Here is a 26,793-nt window from a genome sequence, read left to right as displayed (position 1 = left end):
TTAATTTTCATATTTTTAGTCTTCATATTTATTTTTTTTAATGACGAATTTGATCACTAATGGACCATTGGATTATCATAATGTCACCAGCGGAATCATCCAATCATATCTATCTCTACTAGGCTATAATGCCTACACACCAACTAACATTTTATAAACAAATCTTAAATCGGTCACAAACATAAGATACCATAAATGTATTTTTAATCCTTTTAAATCTAAATGAGATGATTAGCCCTAGAGTAAAACTTGTTTGTGTTTGAAAAATCTTAGGTTGTTAAGCTTTGACAAGAGACAAACGGACAATATTAATTATTATGATTATATATAATCATACTTGTTTATTTATGTGTGTGTGGATTTGAAAATTTGTACGCATAAGGCAAACATATGATTATGTATATTTCTTTATATAGTTTACCTTTGTTAACAAAATTCATGATAAGTTTATATATCTTATGGGGTTAAGTTATTCTACAAAGACTCCTAATTGTAAAAAGTGTAAGAAGGATTTATAGAGTGACAATTGTCCAATAATCTAAAACCTAAACCCACTACACCACCACCGAAAACCTAAACACCCACCCCACTCTTCTTACAATTAGAAGCCTTTGTATTTAATCCCAATAAGATTAAGGAAAATGTAAAAAAAAGGTCTCTTTGATCCAACATATTTTTAGATATATGCAATTTGTTTGTAAAAATATCATGACACATGAAATAGAGCAACAAGTGGCAAACTAGAGTTGAATAGACCAATAATTAACCATGGTCAAAAAAGAAACAAAACATAACCAAACTAATTCTTAAAACCTAAAATGTCTTGACATAATTAAAAAAAACACACAACTACTCGACTATACAACGTTAACTAAAAGAAATCCATTATTTGCTAACATCCTGCTTTGCGGCTAACCGAGTCCCTTAGAATCGTCAACTTTCGTGCTTCCTTCATGAACTCACTATAACAATAACAAAAAGAAAACAACTTTAGCATAAAATAATAAAAGAAAATGTTAACTTCATTAGAATGTTGTAAAACAAATACCTAAAGGGTTCATCTCCAGTGTGTTTTACAATTCCATCCGCGTTTCGGTAAATCAAGTTGGTCGAGGTGTCCAATTTCTCTAAACCAAACATGCTAGCAAGCGCTATGTACAATTCTTCATACGATCCCAATGCCGTTAGGTCAAAGGTTCGACCCACGTCATCAGACTCCATAAATACCTTACAGTGCCCCGTCTCAACCCATGGATCATCTTCTTCCGATGATCCATCGGAAGAATCATTCGTGTTACAAGAAATACGTTTGGTTAATTGTTGTTCAGTCAGAATCGGTTGACCAAACAACACAAATATTGGCTTTTCCTTTTCCTTCACGTTTGTCTCGTCTTTTTTCTTCTTCAAACTCGGGTTAGGGTTTTGGTTTTGGTTTCCGATTGTCAACAAACATGACACATTTTCATCACGTTCTTGAAACGGGAACCGGCTCAATGGGCTATGACCACCCGTGAACCCGTGTGGGAACGGGTGCATTGGGTTGAACCTGAAATTATGGTCCAACCCAAATTGCGAACTATGCCTGGCTCCCTGGATGCTCGGTGGGACCGTAAGCAGCGGGAAATCGGGTGGTTGAGGGAAGCGAAGCTTCTTTCTTGGAGGCGAAAATGGCGCAAGATGAATCGCGGGCATACTTGGGACCAGTTCGACTAACCACGGGTTGACCCTTTTCACATTTTGTAGCAATTCGGGTTCATCCCAAGCTACCTTCATTTATCCACAACAAAATTTCATAATCAACAACTTGAAAATTAACCAATAATTTACAATTTACAATTTACAATAATCAAACCATACCTCAAGAAGCCTCCATGGAGAATTAGGCCAATGAATTTGATCATCTACTTGAACTTTAGAAATAGTGCCCATAAACCAACTAATTCTAGATGAATCTTCAGTTTCAAAAGCCATTTTAAATCTCATTCCTGGACACCATTGGATCCTCATTGCAGCTTTCACTATAGAAGCTTTAACACAAAACTCTGGCGTGCTTGCGCGAGGGTAGTACACTACTTCAAACGGCTGTCCACTAGCCGCAAGATTTGCAGCTTCAACCACCGCTTCCGTACTCGTTTTATTATCCCCATTTTCATGTTCTGGTCGGAATCTGGCGAGCCCAATCCCACCCCCGTATAACGAGGAAGCGGTGGGGAGTTCATGAAACCCTCCACCGATTCCTCTCTTGGCTCGCCTGATCCCGACACAGAGATCCCCATTATCGGCGCGTAAAAACACGACAGAATCACCGGCTACCAACTTCTTATGGTTAACGAAGTTGCTCCAGCCGGTGGTTAACAGATGCCGCCGCGGAGTCCCGCGGTAAATGTGACGGAACTTCCACATCTGTCCGTGAACATCCTTCACCATAATAATCTGCACAGGCGGCTCCGCGGTGTAATCCAACCGCGGAAATATCGTCTCCGCACAGTATCGCGGTACCGAAAACCCGCCGCCGTTATTAGCATCGGATTGAGTCAACGTCTTAGCAAAAGACGAGGGTCTCTCTTTGTTTTCATTCCGGTCAAACCTTACTTCATCTTCATCATCATCAAAGTCAAAAGAGATGCTAGGGTTTTTAACCGGAGCAAGTGCAATTCTTGCATACACTTCATCTGTGTCAATATCCGCCATAAACTTTATGGCGGATACCTGACACATGATGTAAGCCGGGATCCGGCTAGACATGCTCAGATCAACTCGGGTATCCATTTTGTGGATACCCGAGTGCTCAGCATGCCCCTGTGGAAAATACAAAACCGTAGAGTTCAATGGTGGCATTTGTACCATACCACCCGCACACGCGTGCCATAACTGCGGATCCAAACATTTTTCCGTTTCGTTTGTTGGTTTCTTCACATGATTCATCACCGTTATCATTGCATCCGCGAAGATCTGTAAATCAAACAATATATGTAAGTATCAATCATATTATATCATATAATATCATTCTAAGATATATGTCTATCAAACAAGATATACAAGTACATATATTATGTGATATCATATCATATTATCTGCTGCAACAAGTACAAGAAAGTAAACAATACCTAAGTACGATAAAAAATCAGTTAAAACTGAAGTTACATTAAAGATTGAAGTGTTTTTTGGATAAATAAAACCCTGAAAATAAGAAACTGTGAGTTAGTTTTGCTTCCTGCAAAAGTTGAATTGAGAGTGAAATAAATATATAGAAGTGAGAGAGAGAGAGAAACGGTCAGTTACCTGAAGGTTCGTTGCCGACCAGACGGTGGCATACAACAGACATATACGTACAGATATAAGTGTACGCAATATGTAGAGAGATTTTTGCAGGGTTTGTTGTTGATTCCACTGGTATATCGCTATGTAATCTGGAATATAGTAGTAAGTTTCAACAACACCCTTACAACTCTTTGGTTTGGCAATAAATGGACTCCATATTGGGTACTATTACACTATTAGTCCTTTAACATTTTGGTCATGTATCTAAAAAGGCACGCACAACATTAGAATATATGGATATAGGATGTATAGCTTGTTTGGTACTGGCCAAAAAAGTGAATAAGGGATATGCTATTTGTTTAGTGTAGTAAATCTGGATTAAGTTGTATAACATTCTTTGTGTAATGAACGAATGAATAGAGCATTCATGTTGAAACCTTAAAAACCACGTATTCTATAAATTATAGAGAAAAATATATAGTTTTGTGTATTTTATATCCTACATTGGAGTCCTTATAAATTAAGCATAAAAACATTTAGAGAGTTGATGATTACGATTCATCTTTAGTTATAACTTTGTGAGGGGATAAAATAGAAAAAACCACCATCATCATCATCATCATCCTACTCAGTAAATTCCACCAGTAGCAAAGCTAATGTAAGGTCTGAGGAGGGTAAGATGTAGACAGTCTTACCTCTACTCCGTAGGGACAAATAGGCTGCTTCCAGTGAGACCCCTGACTCGATGATAGTTTTGTATCAAGCCTTGAACATAAGGCACATAACATTCAGCAATTAAGAAAAAGACCAATTAGCGTATGTACTCCCTTGTATTTTGGCTATCAAGGCCACCACATGATGCATGATTAAGCATCCCCCTCTTTTAACATTATTTTCACAAAATTAGTAAAATAACGGTAAAATTAGTGTACTTTCACTTTTGCCTCCCGAGTGTCCACACAAATATACATAATATGCGCATACCGCAAGCGGAACGAAAATAAATAGAAAAAACCAATAAAATTAAATGGAGATAGAGAAGATATGAGAGTGTTTTAATAAATATACAAAGTTTGGAGAAAAAATGTGTATTCTTTGAGTTAAATTATATAGATAGATAGAGATTTTGATATGAAAGCTATAAGTTCCATATTAAAAGGTCCTTTTTGCTTATAAGAGTTGGAATTGAAAGCCGTACAAAAGGTATCATGTTTTAATTAAGACCCGTTAAATTATATAGGTAAATCCCATAAGGTTTGGGATTACGAAATCTAAAGATATTTCATAGCCTTGTCACTAGGGATGTATGGCAAAAATACGCTAATAATAATAGATAAATACAATATCCGTTACATTATCTCTAAACCTCTTAGGAGTCAACACCTATGTCATCATGCACCTAATAGACTCAAGACGGTTATGTGGAAAATTACTTCTGAAACGCAATCGGCATTTCTTTCAGGAAGGTATATACTTGACGGTCCCTTAATCATTAATGAAATTTTATCTTGGGCGAATAGGACGGGAAAAGAATTATTTCTTTTCAAAATTGATTTCGAGAAGACTTATGATAATGTTCATTGGGAATTCTTGTTATCGGTGATGCGCCAAATGAAGTTTCCTGATATGTGGTGTAGGTGGATTAGAGGAATATTATCGTCGGCCCATTCTTCTATTCTGGTTAATGGCTCCCCTACGTTTGAGTTTAATTGTTAGAAGGGTATTCGTCAAGGGGACCCGATCTCACCTTTTCTTTTTATTATTGTGATGGAGGCGTTGTCTTGCATGATTCGCAAGGCATGCGATAGTGGTGTTTTTGATGGGGTTCGTCTTCCTAACGGGGGCCCGACCATTTCCCATCTGTTATATGCAGACGATGCGATGGTGATGGGTGAATGGTCCAAATTTAATTTTCGGCTCTGAAGAGGATTTTGCGCATCTTCCACATATGGTATGGTCTCAGGATTAATATACAGAAATCGAGCTTATTTGGGGTAGGCAAAAACATGGAAGATGTGGGTTAAAAGGCGTGTGGGTTGGGATGTACTTCGGGCGCAATTCCATTCAAGTATTTGGGTATATTAGTCAGTGATAATATGAGTCGAATTGGCAATTGGGAATTGGTGGTTAATGTGTTCAAGAAAAGATTGTCGAGGTGGAAGTCTAATGTTTTATCTATGGGTGAAAGGGTGATTCTTATTAAGGCGGTTCTAGAGAGTCTCCTGACATATTACTTTTCATTGTATAAAGCTCCGTTAGCCGTTATTAATAAGCTTGAAGCGATTGTCAAGCGATTTTCATGGGGTGGGAATGATAAACGAAATAAAGTACATTAGGTTGCTTGGGAAAAGGTTACAAAATCTAAAAGAGATGGGGGTTTGGGTCTTAGTAGACTAGAGGAGACCAACAATGCGTTAGCATTAAAATGGTTATGGAGATATTGGTTAGAGCATGATGCGCTTTGGAGGAAGGTTATTGACGCGGTGCATGGATCGACTAGAAGATGGGAAGCGTTTCCGTGTAATAAACGCTTCTCTGGTACATGGAGTAAATTGGTAACCTTTGGCTCTCGGTTGAAGGTTCGATGTATTAGTTTTGTGAATATGATTCGTGGGGTTGTGGGTAATGGTAATAAGGTGAAGTTTTGGATTGACCCGTGGCTAACAAGTGAATCGTTAAAGACGTTAAAGACGTTAAAGACAATGTACCCGGATTTGTTTCATCTTAAGGTTAATAAATGGTGCTCGGTGGCGGATATGGTTCTTATGGGAAGTAATGGTCCTATCATTGCTTGGGTATGGAAGACATATCCTTCCTCAACTGTTGAAGTTAATAACCTCATTGAGGTTCACAGGAAGCTTGCGGCCGTTTGTTTACAACGAAAAGAAGACAGTTGGATTTGGAACCAATGGGACAATGTCGACTTCTAGGTTAAGGAGAAAAGGAAATGGTTAAGAAGCAATGAATTGACGGACGATAGTATTGGTTTTTCTTGGTGTAAATGGTTACATAATAAATGTAATATCTTCATGTGGAGGGCTAACATGGATAGGGTCCCAACTCAGAGTTCGCTTCGAAAGAGGAATATTTGTGTGGGAGATGGTTTATGTCCTCTTTGTGGTGACGCGGAAGAGACCTCGGACCATTTATTTTCGGCTTGTCGCGTGTCATGTGGAGTTTGGATGGGCATATCAACTTGGTGTAAGATCTCTCCTTTCTTTGTGTTCTCAACTAATGACATCCTTCAATTAGTTAATTATTTGGGTGGTTCGGATATTTTGAAAGAGGCGCTATATGGTGTTCTTATCTTAGCTTGTTGGCGAATTTGGAAAGCTAGGAATGAGAAGGCTTTCTCAGGTTCTAATGTGGGGGGTTCAAATTGTTTCGGATGTAAAATCTTTGGGTTTTCTTTGGTATAGGAGTAGAAGTAGGAAGGGTAACGTAGCTTGGAAGGATTGGTGTAAATTTTCTTTTCCTGTGACGTAACTTTTGTTTTGGCGGGTCATCTCTAGCTTGGAGACGTCCGTCTTGTTTGTTGGTTGAATGAAGTTTGCCTTTCAAAAAAAAAAAAAAAGAAAAAAAAAAAACCAACCTATGTCATGCACAATTTATTTTCTACTAGGACCATTCATTCTCTATGATCCATCATTCACGGCATTTCATGCCTTTATTGCCTTTTAAGTCAAGGTTTCTTTCTACACAAAATTCATGATCTTACCTTCTCATCATTGTATTATTATGTTCCATTTTCGCTCAACATTCTTGCTTCTAATACTTGATCTTTGCATCAAAAAATGGGAAGAGTTCCATCTTGAGAGGTTGGTAGTTCAACTCCACTCAAATGTGTTATAAGTTATAGTTGTTTGTTGGGAGTGTGGTGCAAGTTGTTAAGTAACCATTCGATGTTTACAGAGTTACTTTGTTGGTTAATATTTTTTTTTTAAAGGCAACTTATATTAAAATGCTCTATCAAGCTAGAGCAAAAAATATAACAACCAAATAAACATCCCCAATAGTAATACAACCACCTACTGATTTACCATATTAGTTACACAAATCAAAGTGACATCATTGCTCCCAATCAGGGGATAGCTTGGACCTATTTTTCACCCAAAGAAACCTAATTGTGTAAAGCTCTACTAAGATATTTCAGATCTCTAGTCTTTTTGAGTTAAATATGACTTCATTTCGTTCTCTCCAAATTAACCAATATGTTATAAGTATTACTGATAGAATCATTTTGTTTTTTATTGTTAACCCGTCCATGACCTTATGTATGTTGAAAAGATCCTAAACAAAGAAAGCAAAAATGTGTGGTATATGACACCAAAAGGAAACCTTTTGCCAGACTAACACTGCTCATGATATGCTCTAATGTTTCCTCAACTTCCCCGCATGGTAGGCATAGTGTAGAGTTTACTCCAATCCTCTTCTAGAAAGAGTCGATCTTGTCGGAAGGCGGTTCAGAGTGAACCTCCAGCCAAAGATGTTGGCCTTTTTTGGAGTCAAACAACATGTGTAAGTATCACATTATGTGTAAGTATCATATTATGTTGTATAGGACACCAAAAGGAAACCTTTTGCCAGACTAACACTCCTCATGATGTGCTCTAATGTTTCCTCAACTTCTCCGCATGGTGGGCATAGTGTAGAGGTTACTCCAATCCTCTTCTAGAAAGAGCCGATCTTGTCGGAAGGCGGTTCAGAGTGAACCTCCAGCCAAAGTTGTTGGCCTTTTTTGGAATCAAACAACATGTGTAAGTATCATATTATGTTATTATGTCTGTCGGCTTACAGCAACAAGTACAATAAAGTACAATTGGAACAATACCTAAGTATCATATATATATAAATCAAACATGTGTAAGTATCATACTGTAAAGTTTATTCCAATCCTCTTCTAGAAAGAGCCGATCTTGTCGGAAGGTGGTTCAGAGTGAACCTCCAGCCAAAGATGTTGGCCTTTTTTGGAATCCAGCAATTCCATGGGGTTGTGCATCTGTCAAGAGGCGAAATCAAAGTGACCATGATAGTTCTTAGTGATTTGATCGAAAACCTATCCTCATTTAAGTTCCTGTTGTGTGAAGGTTAACCTACTCTAATCCTATTGGCATTGAATTACATCACCATTTTCTACCAGCCTAATATTAACGTAACACTGCTTCATCTTTTCCAGCCTAAAAAAGAGAAGGAAAGAATGTTTTTAAATTCTTGTTATCTACCCACATATCAATTCAAAACCGAACAGAATCTCTGTTTCACAGGTTACCTTATATAAGGTTGCCTAAAATAATATTTTGAGAACGAAGATCACTTTTTATAGTGTTTATGCTCCACCAAAATCATGCACTGCCAATGCAGATCTTGGACCACTTTCCTCCACAACCTGTTATGCTTAATTTTGAACCTCATCCCCATTTAGCTATTAGGTTTCGGTTGAAATCCAACAAAGAGCCTAACCCCAAGCCTCCCGTATTGGTTAGGCCAAAATATCCAACCATTTTACCCACGCCATTTTAGGTTTGTCACTCGATCCACCCTTCTATCTGAGTTGCTCTAGTTTGTGAACAACATTTTTATGTGCCCTAAATAAATAAAGGTAGTATGTTGGTAGGCTATCTAAATCAGACTTAATTAGAGTTATCCGACCTCCAACAGAAAGAGTTGAAGCCTTCCACATTGATAACTGGTGTTGAAAGGATTCTATAGTGGGTCCCAGCTAGTGTACTTATTTGCTCCCACTTTAATCCCAAAGTATATGAAGGGAAGGAGCCACCTTGACATTGTTGATGGGAATGGTTGGTAGATATTGTTGAATTTATAGATGCATAGAAGTGTACCTTAAGGGGTGTTCATAATTATGTTGAAAGTTCAGTGGTCTTTTTGAAACTTTAAATAATTAGCTTGTTGCACACTTGCAGATCTCAATATCCGCTTTAATTAGACTTTATCTCACTTGAAAATGTTTAGTTTGTGTGTAACACACCCGCCAAAGAAACGTATATTAAAAAATAGTTCCTGTCACAATATATTTTGTATAGCAAAGTACTGATGTTGTGTATCAAATTCACCCCCTGCACACAACATGAACTAAAAATATATTTTGATCATAAGTTTTTAACCGGTTTGTGTTTGAACTAATTTGTTTACTTGCTTACGTGTTTGTGTTCAAACTAATTTGTTTATCCGCTTAATTAAGCAAGTCATGTTTAAGTTAAATTAAAATTAAAATTTGTCGTCTCATCAACTTGTTCGAAAATATAATAAAAACATATATTACAAGTTCGAACCCGGCATCCCATTTCCAACTTCGTTCACAACTTAATTACAACATATGTACACCTTGTTTGACCGGTCAAAGGCCGCAAAAAAATTCAAGGTTTAATTTGTATGACTCTTACATAATTTGTATGTATTGCCTAACTACAGATCACAAACTCTACCGTCAACAATCCGAAAACCCAATATTACATATATGAAAACCTAATATTACATATATAATTTTGTTAATATATGATTTGGGAGCCTTCGAGAAGTGAAAGCCGATTTCACTCCCGTTTAAGTCGCTCTTATCACCCCTTTACGTAAATGAATTGCATAGGTTGTATCCATGCTAGATGTAACAAAAACAACAAACAAACCATGCTTTAGAAAATATAGCAAGAGTTTTCTTTTACAGATGTCTTTTTTTAAACGGCATACGGTTAGGATGTCGGTAATTGAGTTAGTAATTAGTATGTTAGTATTATCAAGTTAGTATTAAAATTCCCTTACTTAGACTTGAACCGAGGACCTCCACCTCACCCTTAACACAAACAAATATATGGACTTTGTATGTCGACTGGACACAATTAGCAACCGTGACTATTAATGTCAACTATTAAATAACTAAATAAAATATTGTTGTATAATCAAGGTTACCGTGGCCTTCACGCGCTGCCCGAGCAAGATAAGAAAGAAACAATATCGCGAGATTTGCGATAATTTAGTTTTGAGTCGGGTTTTAAACATCTTTTTAGAATGGTACATGTTAGACCCGACCCATATGCTAATTTGTTCATTAAACTTGTTTCTAGTAATCACTACATTGTACCGTTCATGTCGTCTATAACCGTCTCTCATTACATATTTAATATTAACTTATGTTTTATATTTTAATTTGAAAAAGAAAACAAAAGCAAATGACAAAAAGCATGGAATTAAAAGACAGTCCAAATCATGCGGCTAATCAAATTATAGATATACACATGATAATATACTATATAATATAATTAATTAATGGAGTTTAGATGATAAATCTTTACTTATTTTTGTAAAAAAATGGGTTTAATGAATAAAAATGATGATAGGTTTAATTTTGAAAATATAATTATGATGAATGAAATTGTTTTATTGTTTTATTCATATACTCGATTAAAATTAAAAATAAAACTATTTTGTTTTATCAGCTTTCACTAAATTCCACAGTTTATGAGCACAACACAAAGTTTTTTAACTTTATGTTTGAAGTGTTACTTTTGTAAAATTATCGCCAAAGACAACATGTTCAAACATTCATACACAAACTCAGTTAATTATGTATGATGTCAAAAAGAACTCAAATTATTTTTTTTTATAATCTAAACACTATTATTTTTTAGATTCATTGATCAACAATTTCATCAATTTCATGTATATAGTCATGGAATATGCGAATCATTGGCCGCTATCTATTTTTATTTGTGTATTTACTTTTATTCGAATGAACCCTAATGGAAAAGCCTAATACATGGCTAAAAATAGATACGAGATAGTCGGTTGTACGTTGTATCTCATGACTAATCGTGTGATTTGTTTCTGACAATGCTATATAAGTATAAGGTATTAAAAACAAACACTTTTGTCAAATTCTCTTACTTTTTATAAGTTATTTCATTATATAAGTGTTGAAATATAGATTCTTTTGATATGACTTATGAGTTAAAAATTATTGCAATAAGTGTTTGGGGTCGGTATAAATGATTAGTTAGAGGTATGCATCCTTGTTAAAGAGTAAAAACAAATGGCATGGACCCATCACTCATTGATATGGTTTGATAGTTAAGAAAGGGCCGACCATATTCTCTTATTGAATACGAGACCATGCTAAAGAAATGTAGGGCTTTATACACTCCACGACCCACGTGATTATCTCCAAAAAACACAAATTGTTATTATCATGAGAAATTCACCGAAATGAATGTCAAACAAACCAAAAGTTAATATCCAAGTTTATATTTTTCATATCCAATCAAATGAATCAGAACTCGACAACTCTCATGAATGGGCACCGGGGAAACAACGTTGCAAATGAAAACAAATCGACCATAAAATGTGACACATAGGCACATTATTCATTCAGTTATATTTCTACGTAGCTTGTATTGGTGATACTTATATAACAAACTAGCGCGTGCTAATACCCGCGATTTTCGCGGGGTTGAAAAATAATATGTTTGTACTTTTGGTAACAGTTATAACCTTTCATACTTTTAACTCTTAAAAACGCCACATATAAAAAAAGTTCAATAAAACCCAATTTACAAAATTGAGTTAGATGAATATATGATCAATATATGATAAAAACCCAATTTACGTGATTGAGATAGATGAATATATGACCAACAAATGTTTATAATCTTTTTATATAGATGCAAAAGAAAGTTAGTGACGTACAGTTTTGAGTTTTGACTTGTGAGACTTGAGCCTGAGGCAACTACATCTCCAGCCATTAATCTTTTACATGCCAAAATAATTTATTTTTTTGTGTACATTCATTTTTTTAATACCAATAACTAATCATTTCATCACATTCTCTACACATATTTATTTAATTTCCTACTCTTATTAACAAATAGTGCTAATACCCTGACTTTGCGGGTTGGACAAAATAATGCGTATTGTTGGTTTTAGTTTTAAATATGAAACAACCCTATCTCTGAAATAAGATGATCGTAAAATGACCGGAGATTAATAAAGCTAAATTCATAAATGAGAACCTCAAATATTTGGCAAAATAACAAAGATTTGTTGAAAAAGAGATATGCAACTACAAACTCAAATTCAAACTATTTTGCAGCTATAGAAGCAAAACTTAAAAACGGGCTATTTGAGAACAGAGGTACCAACCCCTTTCCATATATCTAATTATACAAATACAAAATATATGTGTTGCATTATAATGTATACAAAAATTGATTTATAATGAATGAAAACAATCCGTAAAAATAACTTAAAGAAGGAACACTTAATTTTTAACCTCTGTATATGGCAGTGACTCACTATCATCAGCATAAGCCATGGTTGACAACAAAACCAACCAATATATAAGTTAAATAAATAGTGAAATAAGATTATTAATATTGAAAAAGGATTTATAAACAGATGCAAGACGTCGTTCTGGAGGAGTGGAGGACCAACCAAAGCTTCTTGTGAAGTAAAAACCGTCGTATCAAACTTTGACTCAATCATGTCAAATACACTTTTCCCTTTTCTTGAACTTTGCATATAACTAATATACTATATACGACCCATATTGCGAATCGCATCCCTTTTGACCCATTTGATTTGTTCCATCTTTATACAATATTTAAAAGTTTACCCACTTGATCCACTAAAGATAAACATAAACTGGATCACCCATACTTTTAGTAAAAACGGTTGAAACTGTTGTCCTTTCGGGAGTGTTTAACCATTCACAAAACCCCTAAACACCTATCTACTGAACACGAACCATAGCCGCTGACCACTTGATTATACCATAGCTTTTAACAACTCGATAAGGTCCAGAAACCACCCAAAACATTGCTCCATATTTCAATCGTCAGATGTCAATATTTGACGACCACCGCGGCTCCATCTTGGCTGCCCACTGCCACCTTTTACAACAAAATATATATGATATTAGATTATACCTATCATGCTTGGTCGTTTTAAAAGCAAACTCTTTCGACTCAAAGGGCAAAGGACCAGAGGCAATTGTAAAAAGAAGTTTGGAAAATCCTAATTTATGAACACAACGGTGAAAGTGAAATTTTCTAAATCCAAAAATAAAATAAATAACGAATCCAAAGCATAACTTACATCGAAGATTATCACAATAAATAACGGGATCTACCAAAGGGTGTCGCCTTTGTGCTCGGGGGTCTTTGTAAACGGTGCTACATAGAACAAAAACACAATCTGATTAACACAGCTTTGAAACACATTCAGAACAAACAAAAGCTAATCCTTCATCAAATTTAAAAAAAAATCTAATAGAACATAAAAAATCATCACACATTAAAAAGCCTAGCTTTAAAGTAATCAACATACAAATAATTTTTTAAACATTTTGATTAGTGTCACTATTGAAGTAATGAGAGACATCCAACCATTTAGGATGAAGCATAACCATTCAGAAACTAATAAGTAAACATGAGTCTTATTGTTTTACTAAAGGGTATGCATAATAGTGCTATGTAGTTGACATTAGTTGAACCTACACGTGGGATAAAAAGTTCACAAAATGGCATCCCTAGATCAACAAACTAAATCATGTTTATAATATAAAGAAATTCAAAAAAAAGATCTAGTCAGTATGTACTATTTATATAATAAATAATATAATTATCAGGAAGTGTCTCTCTATTTTAGCGCAAGAAGAATTCTATTGATGATATTAAATTTCATCCAAATTTATTATCCAATCATAATTCAAAAAAAGAAATAATACTTGCCTATTTCAAAATAACACCGTAAATCAACCCAAAAATATAGACCGATAAATTAGGAAATTCCATCATTATCCCTACAAACGTGCAGCGGAATATCGACCAAACCTCAAACGGATCAAATCCCCTTTTTATCCTTGAACATCAAGAATAATGAACATCATCCAAAACCCCAGAACTAAAACTAATGAAAACATATGCATGCATAAACCCCAACCCGAATCGGCCAAAAATAATAAGAATCCATGCTGAGATCACAGTTTAATCAAACAACCAAAACATATGACGAACCTAGGTCTTTTTTCGATGTGTGGGTCAAAATGTCACACCCCAACCGATGACGGAAACATCGGGATGAGACGAAGTGTGTATAGATTGCTAGAGACTTCATAACACTATGTGACAATATTTAATTAAATTCAAATTTCATTGCAATACTAAATTGTCATACAATATTCAAATAGAAATAACAACATTGTTTCAAATTGTAACATAACAATAAAAGATAGATTAATCTAGGTGTGTATCTAGTCCACCCTAAATCTCGTTTCATCATGTCCATACTTCATCAATTAACCTGCAACATGTATTAAAATAGAGTTCAATGCAAAAGCAAAGGCGAGTATACAAGTTTATTTACATAGCATAATAGAATAAAAACTCATATCCAACATGTTACATAATGAATAAATTTACTAGCAATGCAATTTTTGGCGTACAATATGATCAAACCTAAGAATACAACGCATAACAAGCCTAATCCCAAAAGTTTAGCGGGATGGTAAAGTTTAACTTAACAATACCCACAAGAATAACGGGCGGGGCGTCAATCCTATAGCGCTATAATTGTTAAGGTGGGTTAGCAAAGTTAATGAGCATATAACGTTCCAAATCGTTCATAGAGCATACAAGCATAGCAAATATTCATAATAGTTTCATGTTTCGTTCATAGATAGAGTATGTTTTGTTTAAGCATAAAAGTTGTTTTGAATAGACATACATGTTGCATCCCGAAGTGAAAAGGGAAAAAGGGATCGAGTATACTCACGGTGGTTGCAAGCCTTTCTACTTGGAAGTCCCGCGAGTGAGTGTTGGAGTGGATTAAGTTGGAGCACCTAGTCCTTCTACACGAGGAAACATAGGTGTGTGAGTTTGGCGTTCAACGGAAGATTATAAATTTGGAGTTTAACATAACATAAAGTATGATATTAAAAATAATCATCTTCAACTTATAACTCTTATAAGACACTATGAAACCACTAGGGTTATATTGTATTTCATGGGTAGTACACCCATTAAAATCATATCGAGATTTTAGGTCTTAGATGATATCCTACTACTTTAACATATAAACACAAGTTTAACATTAAAGGTTCGAATGGGGGTATATATATTTAGGTTAAGTATTACGTATTATTTAGTCCAATAATTCATGTAGGAGGTAGAAGATTAGGATCTTCATTTAGGCACCTCGAGTTATCATGGATGTCATGTATGGGGTAGGAAGACAAGCTACCATTTAGGAACCCCTTGAACGTTCACCACTTCACTTGATGTAAAGACAACCAAGGAGGGTCAAGAACTAGGATTAATACAAGTATGTAAATAATCTAAACTAAGAGAAATCATCAAATCATGTGAGGATTTTATGTTGGAGCAACGCAAGTTGTTCCACAATCACTCTACATCAAGATCTAAGCTCGAACATGACTTGTGGGTAAAATACCCTAATCAAAACAGAAAGTTATGAGGTTTAATCCTCTGATTTCAAGTGTCTCAACCTTGTTTTTCAGCTTAACCAACCATGAGATAAGTTGTAAGCATTGGGACATAGGTATGAGATGTGTTAGACACAAGTTGGATAAGTTTAAACAAGCTTTTGAAGAACTTAAAACAAAATAGAAAGTTTATGGACCATTTCAGGGCAATTCCAGGTCTGATTTCTCCAAGGAGAAGTCAAGAAATCGAACCCCATGATTATCCAAGCAAGTAGGAAGAAGAATCAAGTAATTTCGCTGAGAAATGAGCAAGTTATACTCACTTTAGTGCAAGAGTATGAATCTGTCCGAAAATGCAGATTTGCAACTGATTTGAGAGTGAACTTGTGAGTTGTAGAGAGTTGTGAAAGTGTAAAAATGCTTGGAAGAGGTGTGTATTTATAGTGGAAGGGGTTAGGGATGATTGGAGGTGATTAGAGGTGGATTAAAGGTGATTGGGGAGTGTTAGAACTTAGGATTTCGTGCAAAATCGCGTAGAAATGCAGCTGGTTACGTTTTCTGCAGATCTAATGCCCAAGCGGGCCGCGTAAAGGTTCAGGGGGGCGTTGTCGCGGGCCGCCTCAACTTATTATTCTGGAATAAAGTTTCATTTATTACAAATCAGCCCCCAAAGTTGTTATTTTGGTGATTTTAGGTCATTTTGGGACTATTTTTGCCACAAAAGCATAGTTTAAGATAGATCTAAGTATGAGGAGCATAAACCAAGTATAATTAAGCGTACGAGGACCGTATGTAAGTATCGTTTACGTTCGAAACATGTTTTATGCATATGTTTAGATTAGTTACAAGTTTAGCACATAGTTTCCAAGAATAATGTTCGGGTACAAATTGACTCACCAATCGAACATACGAGCATAATTAGAGTGCGTACAACATAAATGTAACAAAATATAAGTTTCATTAATGATCCAAGTCTCGGTTTGACAATGATTACAAAGAAGGAACGATTACAAGAATACAAAGTTTCCAAAAATAGAAATACGAACAAAACTTTCTATAAATGGAAAGTACAAAAGAGTCGGGCGTTACAGTCTCCCCTCCTTTAGGAAATTTCGTCCCAAAATTTAGGAAGACGTAGGGAAAAGATGAGGATACTTCGACTTCATATCCTTTTTGAGTTCCCAAGTAAATTCAGCGCCACGTTTTCCTTCCCATCTAACCTTAACGATAGGAATTTTACTGCGCCTTAGTAACTTGACTTGTTGGTCCACGATTTCTACAGGTTTTTCCACAAAATGCATAGTTTCGTTGATTTGAAGATCTTCGAGAGGAACTTGAAGTCCTTCATCAGCGAGACATTCCTTTAGGTTGGAGACGTGAAACGTTGGATGAACATTGCTGAGCTCTTGAGGTAAATCGAGTCGATAAGCCACCTTACCAATCCTTTCGAGTATCTTGAAAGGACCAATGTAGCGAGGGGCAAGTTTTCCCTTTTTACCAAAACGAACCACTCCTTTCCAAGGAGACACCTTGAGTAGAACATGGTCCCCAACGTTAAATTCCATTGGTTACGTCCTTTATCAGCATAGCTCTTTTGACGACTTCGAGCCTTGAGTAGATTATCACGGATTTGGAGAATCCTATCCGTTGCTTCTTGTATGATCTCAGGGCCAGTAAAATGTTTGTCACCAATCTCATGCCAACTTAAAGGAGATAGGCATTTGCGACCATATAATGCCTCGAAAGGAGCCATTTGAATACTGGAGTGGTAGCTATTGTTGTACGAGAACTCGATCAAAGGTAAATGCACATCCCAACTACCACCAAAGTCGATGACACAAGAATGGAGCATGTCCTCTAGGGTTTGGATAGTACGTTCAGTCTGTCCATCCGTTTGAGGATGAAAGGCCGTACTGAGATTCAAATGAGTTCCCATAGCGGACTGAAAAGTTTGCCAGAGACGCGAAGTGAATCGACCATCATGATCAGAAATGATGTCGAGGGGATTACCATGATAGCATATAACTTCATCGGTATAGATGCGAGCAAGTCGTTCAACCTTGAAATCTTCGCGAATAGGAATGAATTGAGCGGACTTAGTCAAACGATCGATGATCACCCAAATGCTATCGTAACCAGAAGGTGTACGAGGGAGTTTAGTTATGAAGTCCATCGCAATGCTATCCCATTTCCAAACGAGGATTTCAGGTTGTTCGAGTAGGCCAGAAGGTCATTGATGCTCGGCTTTGACTTTTGAACAGGTAAGACACTTGGAAACGTACACAGCAATGCCTTTCTTCATACCGGGCCACCAATAGGATGTACGCAGATTATGGTACATCTTGTCAGCACCAGGATGAATCGAGTACTTAGATTTGTGTGCTTCGTTCATGATGAGATCATGAAGGTTGTCACGATCTAGTATCCAAACGCGATCACAACAATAGAGGAGACCATCAGGTATCGAAACGAGTTGACTTTCAGATGCTCCACGTATTTCTACAGCCATGGAACCTTCGTTGATAGATGAGTACTGCGCTTCACGAATGCAATTGTGAAGATCGCTCGAGATATGAAAACAACGAATGATGTCTACATGAGCCTTACGGCTAAGTGCATCGGCCACGACATTCGCCTTACCAAGGTGGTAGCGAATCTCGCAGTCGTAGTCGTTGAGCAATTCCACCCAACGTCGCTGTTGCATATTGAGTTCTTTTTGGTCAAAGATGTGTTGTAGGCTCTTATGGTCCGTGAAAACCACACACTTAGTACCATATAGGTAGTGTCGGCAAATCTTTAACGCAAAAACAACTGCGCCAAGCTCGAGGTCGTGGGTAGTATAATTCTTCTCATGTATTTTGAGTTGACGGGAAGCATAAGCGATGACCTTGTCTCGTTGCATGAGCACACAACCCAGACCACGATTTGAGGCATCACAATACACCACGAAATCATCATTCCCATCAGGGAGAGTGAGGATAAGAGCGTTGCAAAGCAAGTCCTTGAGAGTTTTAAAAGATTCCTCTTGCTCAGGACCCCAAGCAAAAGGTTTCTCCTTTTGAGTCAGCGAAGTGAGAGGAATGGCGATTTTTGAAAAGTTCGAGATGAACCGACGGTAATAACTCGCCAATCCTAAGAAGGAACGGATTTCAGAAGGAGATTTAGGCGCGGTCCAATTCTTCACGGCTTCGATTTTTGAAGGGTCAACGTGGATTCCTTCTTCACTAACAACGTGTCCAAGGAACTGAACTTCTTTGATCCAAAACTCGCATTTAGAGAACTTAGCGTATAAACGTTCAGTACGCAAGAGTTCAAGTATAAGACGAAGATGACGCTCATGATCGGCTCGAGATTTAGAATAAATGAGAATATCATCAATGAAGACGATCACGAAGTGATCCAAGTAAGGCTTACAAATGCGATTCATGAGATCCATGAACATAGCAGGTGCGTTGGTCAAGCCAAAAGGCATAACCACGAACTCGTAATGTCCATAGCGAGTGCGAAAAGCGGTTTTGGGAACGTCCTCTTCGAGGACTCGAAGTTGATGATAACCAGAATGAAGATCGATTTTAGAGAAACAGGTAGCGCCTTGAAGTTGATCAAAGAGATCGTCGATACGCGGAAGAGGGTAACGATTCTTGACGGTGAGTTTATTGAGCTCATAATAATCAATGCACATGCGGAAGGAACCATCTTTCTTTTTAACGAAAAGCACAGGAGCACCCCAAGGAGAGGTACTTGGACGAATGAAACCCTTATCGAGTAGTTCTTGAAGTTGCATAGTCAATTCTTGCATCTCAGAAGGTGCAAGACGGTAAGGAGCTTTGGCAACAGGAGTCGCACCAGGTACGAGGTCAATACGAAAATCAACAGATCGAGGAGGAGGAGGATCGGGTAAATCTTCAGGAAAGACGTCAGGGAAGTCGCGCACCACTGGAACATCACTTAAACTTTTTACCTTGCCCTTTTCTTCCACAACGTGGGCTAAAAAGGCAAAGTACTGTTTGCGTAAGTACTTATTCGCTCGTGTGCAGGACATCAACTTTAGTCCCTTTGAAGGTCGGTCTCCATAAACGTGCAAAACGTCACCGGATGGAAGAGGTAAGTGAACGTATTTCTCGTGACAAGCGATTTCAGCATGGTTCTTTTGGAGCCAATCCATGCCTATGATGACGTCGAAACTACCCAGTTGCATGGGTATAAGATCAATAGAGAAAGCATGCTCGTTAAGAGTAAGACGACAATCGAGGAGAATGGAATCGACTAAGATAGACTTGCCATTGGCGACTTCAACAGAAAACGACTTAGGTAGCTTAGAGCGTGCATAATTTAACAATGATTCGAATTCTAAGGACACAAAGCTTTTGTCCGCACTAGTATCAAATAGTATCGAAGCATAAAGATGGTTAACAAGAAACGTACCATTAACGACGTCATTGTCGTTGCGCGCTTGATTTGCGTTTAAGTTGAAGGCGCGTCCACGAGGAGGTTGCTGCTGCTCTTGGATCCATTGAGGGCATTTGGGATGAAGATGATTAACATCCCCACATTTGAAACATGCCCTAGGTGGTCTTGCGTTCTGAGGGGCGGGCAGAGCTTGCTGAGCTTGAGGGGCTGGAGGAGCTGGAGGAGCTTGCTGGTAAAGGCGGCAAAAAGCGGTATCGTGTCCATAACGATGGCAACTGCCACAGCGGCGACACCTAGCATTTGCGGGATGATGGTAATTGCAAGTGGCACACTTGGGGTGAATCCCAGTGTACGGCTTGGGGGTATTAACAGGAGCAACAGGGTTTGGGTTAACAGGAGGCACAATTGCGTTGCAAACGGGGTTGGATTGCTTTCGCTTCTTCCCCCTATTGTTATTCGATTGTTGGGTGATTTGGTGGGCTGGCTTTGAAGAAACGGGGTTTGCGGCTTGCTTATCACGAACACGGTTGTTATTGAGGGAAGCGGCTAAGCGGTAAACAGCTTCGATGCTATCGAGTTTGGCTGCCTCGATCGTATCGCGCATGCTAGGGGGTAACCCATTGATATACTTGCTTTTCTTGCGTTCAGGGGTCATAACAAGGTGAGGGACAATGAAGCTGACTTGTTTGAAATGGGTGGTGTAAGCTAGGTTATCATCACCAATCTGTTTTAAAACCCAAAATTCTTCTTCCAACTTTCGTTGCTCATGCGGCGGGCAAAATTCTTCCATCATAAGTGTCTTAACTTCTTCCCAAGGTAGGGTATAAGCAACTTCGTTAGAACGAAGATTCCTTTCGTTTGTCCACCATTCGAGAGCTCGGGCTTGGAATAGCCCAGTCGCACTACGCATTTTGAGCTCTTCGGGACAATCACTGTTGGTGAACGTTGTAACATCTCGTATTTTCGATCTTTCTATTTTTGGCAAGTCTACTTGTACTTTCTGTTTTTGTAAGTTGTACATTTGTGGTATTTGATTCTATTCCAAAATTTCACTCGAGACTTGAAATCATAATGAAAATGCATGATTTTATCCATATTTGTGTTTGAATGCTATGTATTGTTGAAACAATTGAAACACGTTGAAACTATGTTAAACACGTAAAAGTAGCGGAATCACATCTTAATTTCAGCTCTTTAATTCACCGTTGCCAAGAGATTACCCTAAACCGTACAAAAATTGGGAATTTATACGCTAATTCGGTAAAAATATTGAAATTTGGGTTAAAATGATTTTTATGTTATTTTATTAATATTTTAGATAAATAAAATAGCAATTTAAATTAAATAAATAATTATTTTCTGAATTTTTATTGATTTTTAAACATTTCCGTTAGTGAATCTAACCCCGTTAGTGAAAACCCGGTTAAATAACCTAACCTGGTTAGTTTTTACTAAAGGGCAGCACTAACTGAGTTGGAAAACTCAGTTAGTGGCTAACCCAGTTAGTTAAAACTAACTGATATTAAAAAAGGGATTTAATCCCAAGGAATGCATGAAACCCGGATCGAACCCGCGACCTTCGGTCCAACAAGCAACGACTTAACCATCCGGTCGGGAATACCACATCCGACCGGAATGGTGGTTTAATTAGTTTTAAGGTCTCATTAATTACGTAAATTAAATTCAAAACAAAATAACCGCCTAACACCTTTCGTCTCCGATCATCCGTTCGGCTACCGGAACTGTTTTGGACCTTCCGTTTTTCCTGTAACCGTTCACCCACTCGCCTTTATAATCACGTCCAATCTCCACCCATTTCCGGTTCCTTGCACTTGACTTCCGAAAATAACCCGAGCAAACCAAACCAAACCGTTTTCATCTTCGTTCGCCGGAGAAGCCGTCTTCGTCGCCGATCGCCGCTGCCATCTCCGCCGGAACTGCCACCTGCCACCACCAACGTCGTCGGTCACCGCCGTTCTTTTCCGTCCTGTCCGGTAACGTTTTCCGACTCGTGTTCTCCGATTGTTATTTTTTTTCCGGCTATTGTACTGTTATTATTATTATTATTATTATTATTATTATTATTACAATTAATATTATTATTAATGTTATTATATTGTTAATATTATTATTAATATTATTATTATTATTATTATACTATTAAAACTAGGTATTTATATTTATATAATCAGGTTTATATTATAAATATTAATATATGATTCTGAAAATTTATATAAAATCAGATATATTTATTTAGAAAACAAATATATTAATATAATTATTATTAAACAGAATTATTCATTTTAAATCTGAAATATTATTTTGAAATCAGATTTATATATTAAAATCAGAAAATATGATTTTCAGAAATTATATTTTTATCAGAATTTAAATAGTTATTTAAATCAGAATTTTTTTACTATTTTCTGATTTATTTATTTAAATCAGAAATTTATAGTAAATCATATTTATTTAATTATTAAACTAATCAGATTTATAATTATTATTTCTTTATTAAAACAGATTTATTATTTCAGAATTTTATTGCTTATTTATTTAATATCAGAAATTATTATTAATAAAATCAGATATTTCATTTTTCAGAATTTTTATATTTATAAAAACAGAATTTATATTGCATTTATTTATTAATTCCAGAAATTATTATTTAAATTTTTCAGATTTATTATCTTATTTTATATAACTAGAAATTTTATAAATAGATTTATTATTTATAGAATTGTTAATTTATACTAGATTGTTAACCTAAAATAATTATATACATATGTAAATTTTTTATTTATTTAATCCAATACTTTGGTAATTCTATTTGTGATATTTTGGTAAGATTAATCTTTATTTTACCTATTTATTTGTCATAAATTATTGAATATAAAATATAAGGCATATGATTTATATAATTTAGAGATGTTAATTTTATTATTTGATTGCCTTGTTATTTAATAATTCCCAAAATTCCCAATAATTAACAACATCCTTCAAAAATTAATAGGGTAATTCTCTTGTGCACATCCTCTTGGGCAAATTCCTGATTCTTAATTTTATTCCAAGAAATACGCAACGCAACCTAAGGTGAGTATACTTGACCCATTTTCTTTTCACACTTTTGGGTGTAGTATGCATTTCCTATATCAAAAACACTATGTTAAACATTTTTGCACTATCTATCCACATCTCTTGTGAATCTATTTGAATCATGTTATTCATGTTATGCTAATGTTATACATTTATGACTGTGTGTTCATTAACTTTGCAAGCCTCCTCTAACAATGGCAGCGCTGTAGGTTGAGAAACGCCCCTCCCATAATATTATGGGTATTGTTAGGATTTTTATTCTATGTTACCACCCTTTCGAGGGTTAGGCTATGTTAATTGCGTTAAACTTTGGTTTGAACACATAGATTTCATCGTTACGAGTATAACTGTTGATATGAACTCAAGTATTCACGTGGATTTGATCATGTTAAACTATTTTAATCTATTATGCTATATTCAAACTTGTATACTCGCCAGCATGTGTTGTTGACTTTATTTTAAATGCATACTGCAGGATGAGGAATCAAGATTTGAAGAAATAAATAGGGATGGCTTAGAAACCCACCTTGAAATAATCTATGTTTGATGTTTTGTTATTTCCTTTCTTATGACTATGTATGAAACTTTGAAATTTTAATAAACGAAACTTAATTATATTGTCACATTTAGTGTTATGATGTCTTTGAGCAGTTTGTACGTCTCATCCCGATGTTTCCGCCATCGGTTGGGGTGTGACAGATTGGTATCAGAGCCATAACTTTGTACGTCTCATCCCGATGTTTCCGCCATCGGTTGGGGTGTGACAGATTGGTATCAGAGCCATAACTATAGGGAATTAGGTAGAATTGCTATACTTTTCCCTAGTCTATAGTAGGAGTACTCTGATACCAGATTGGTATCAGAGCCATAACTATAGGGAATTAGGAATGCCTTGCTTTGCCTAGTCTATAGTTTAGGAGCTTTCTCATTTATTTGTTGTTAAAGACATTATTCCTTTCTCTCTTCCTTGCTTCCCTCTATTCTTTTGGACTTCTAATATACAAGCCTTTTCTAAGGCTAACACAATACACACATGGAAGCTTTGAAGACACTCTTACAACACAATCGAAATGATTCATCAAGATAGGGGTGATTCCCACACTTGGTGATGATTTTCACTCAGCTATATTTTGATTTTTTGCACGAAATCTACCCTCAAGTTAGGAGTGATATCCAAACCTTGTTGGGAGTTTTCCATTTCATATTCTAGTGGACCCTCATCCTTGGATGAGTACCAACCACATTAGGGTATGATGTTATCAAGTTAGAGGTGAAACTCGCATCTTGTTTAACTAGTCCCATTCCTTGATTTTCGATCTCGCCAAAGTTTCGATTTTCCCAATCGATTAAGGACGTGTAGTAACTGGAAGGACAAACATCGTTAGTCGCTCCTCGATGAGAGTGTTTGTCTATTAGGCCAAAGCACGTCTCCTTAATTCGAAAAGGATTTCGATTCACTTTGGAGTAGTCTTATGTTACGTTCCGTGACAATCCATGTTTTTATGATGAATCTCTTTCTATGTTATCTCAATTATTATGTTTTACGTTAAATCTCTTTTTATGCTATCTTAATTTTCTTGTGTTTACATTTGTATGTTTTTCATTTTAATTTGATACATGCATACTAATATGTTATACTGGATTCGTGATTACTGGGTGATTCTTATGTGATGAACTTGTCTTTTAACCCACACCTTAACATGTATAGCACTATGCGTAGTGCTATAGGAGTAGCGCCCGCCCGTATTCTAGTGGTCATGTTAAGTCTTTAAATTGCGGTACACGATGGGTTGACCTGCTTATTCACATGCCAGTGATACGTTAATCTTGTTAACTAAGTGTGTCATGTGGTTTGTTCTGAATTTTATGCTAATATCATCAAGATAGGAGTGATTTCCTTACCTTGACAATTAGCTTCGCTCAATTTTCAACTCCACCAATGAGCTAGGGGTGATTTCCTTACCTCAGAGGTAGTTGCCAACTCTTTTTTCGTTTTCAACGAAACTTTATATTTGAGCGTTATTTTCATTTCAAGTTTGGGAACACGAATCAGTCTTCTTCTTAAGATTTCGAGGACGAAATCTCCTAATGTAGGGGAGACTGTAACATCTCGTATTTTCGATCTTTCTATTTTTGGCAAGTCTACTTGTACTTTCTGTTTTTGTAAGTTGTACATTTGTGGTATTTGATTCTATTCCAAAATTTCACTCGAGACTTGAAATCATAATGAAAATGCATGATTTTATCCATATTTGTGTTTGAATGCTATGTATTGTTGAAACAATTGAAACACGTTGAAACTATGTTAAACACGTAAAAACAGTGGAATCACATCTTAATTTCAGCTCTTTAATTCACCGTTGCCAAGAGATTACCCTAAACCGTACAAAAATTGGGAATTTATACGCTAATTCGGTAAAAATATTGAAATTTGGGTTAAAATGATTTTTATGTTATTTTATTAATATTTTAGATAAATAAAATAGCAATTTAAATTAAATAAATAATTATTTTCTGAATTTTTATTGATTTTTAAACATTTCCGTTAGTGAATCTAACCCCGTTAGTGAAAACCCGGTTAAATAACCTAACCTGGTTAGTTTTTACTAAAGGGCAGCACTAACTGAGTTGGAAAACTCAGTTAGTGGCTAACCCAGTTAGTTAAAACTAACTGATATTAAAAAAGGGATTTAAATCCCAAGGAATGCATGAAAACCGGATCGAACCCGCGACCTTCGGTCCAACAAGCAACGACTTAACCATCCGGTCGGGAATACCACATCCGACCGGAATGGTGGTTTAATTAATTTTAAGGTCTCATTAATTACGTAAATTAAATTCAAAACAAAATAACCGCCTAACACCTTTCGTCTCCGATCATCCGTTCGGCTACCGGAACTGTTTTGGACCTTCCGTTTTTCCTGTAATCGTTCACCCACTCGCCTTTATAATCACGTCCAATCTCCACCCATTTCCGGTTCCTTGCACTTGACTTCCGAAAATAACCCGAGCAAACCAAACCAAACCGTTTTCATCTTCGTTCGCCGGAGAAGCCGTCTTCGTCGCCGATCGTCGCTGCCATCTCCGCCGGAACTGCCACCTGCCACCACCAACGTCGTCGGTCACCGCCGTTCTTTTCCGTCCTGTCCGGTAACGTTTTCCGACTCGTGTTCTCCGATTGTTATTTTTTTTCCGGCTATTGTACTGTTATTATTATTATTCTTATTATTATTATTATTATTATTATTATTATTATTATTATTATTATTAGTATTATTATTAATACAATTAATATTATTATTAATGTTATTATATTGTTAATATTATTGTTAATATTATTATTATTATTATTATACTATTAAAACTAGGTATTTATATTTATATAATCAGGTTTATATTATAAATATTAATATATGATTCTGAAAATTTATATAAAATCAGATATATTTATTTAGAAAACAAATATATTAATATAATTATTATTAAACAGAATTATTAATTTTAAATCTGAAATATTATTTTGAAATCAAATTTATATTTTAAAATCAGAAAATATGATTTTCAGAAATTATATTTTT

At 36.1% G+C, this 26,793-nt stretch overlaps 1 protein-coding gene and 1 long non-coding RNA gene across 2 annotated transcripts; one reads left to right on the top strand and one right to left on the bottom strand.

Moving 5' to 3' along the window:
* Window positions 1-705: 705 nt before the first annotated feature.
* On the bottom strand, window positions 706-3,368 carry LOC110872467 (auxin response factor 18). The gene is made up of 5 exons (XM_022121267.2): window positions 3,283-3,368; window positions 3,108-3,180; window positions 1,858-2,952; window positions 1,049-1,767; window positions 706-962 (listed from the first exon to the last, which is right to left on the bottom strand). Exons 3-5 carry the CDS (start codon window positions 2,935-2,937, stop codon window positions 893-895), a joined length of 1,869 nt encoding a protein of 622 aa, XP_021976959.1. The 5' UTR covers window positions 2,938-2,952; window positions 3,108-3,180; window positions 3,283-3,368; the 3' UTR covers window positions 706-892.
* A 3,599-nt stretch (window positions 3,369-6,967) lies between these two features.
* Window positions 6,968-9,170, top strand: LOC110872466. Its single transcript, XR_002554451.2, has 2 exons — window positions 6,968-7,079; window positions 8,920-9,170. It is a non-coding gene; the product is annotated as an uncharacterized LOC110872466 (long non-coding RNA).
* Window positions 9,171-26,793: the final 17,623 nt, after the last annotated feature.

This window comes from Helianthus annuus, chromosome 8, assembly GCF_002127325.2.
Source record: "Helianthus annuus cultivar XRQ/B chromosome 8, HanXRQr2.0-SUNRISE, whole genome shotgun sequence".
Taxonomy (NCBI): Eukaryota; Viridiplantae; Streptophyta; class Magnoliopsida; order Asterales; family Asteraceae; genus Helianthus; species Helianthus annuus.
The sequence above is the reverse complement of the archived record's forward strand: the minus strand, read 5'-3'. Positions and strand labels throughout refer to the sequence as shown.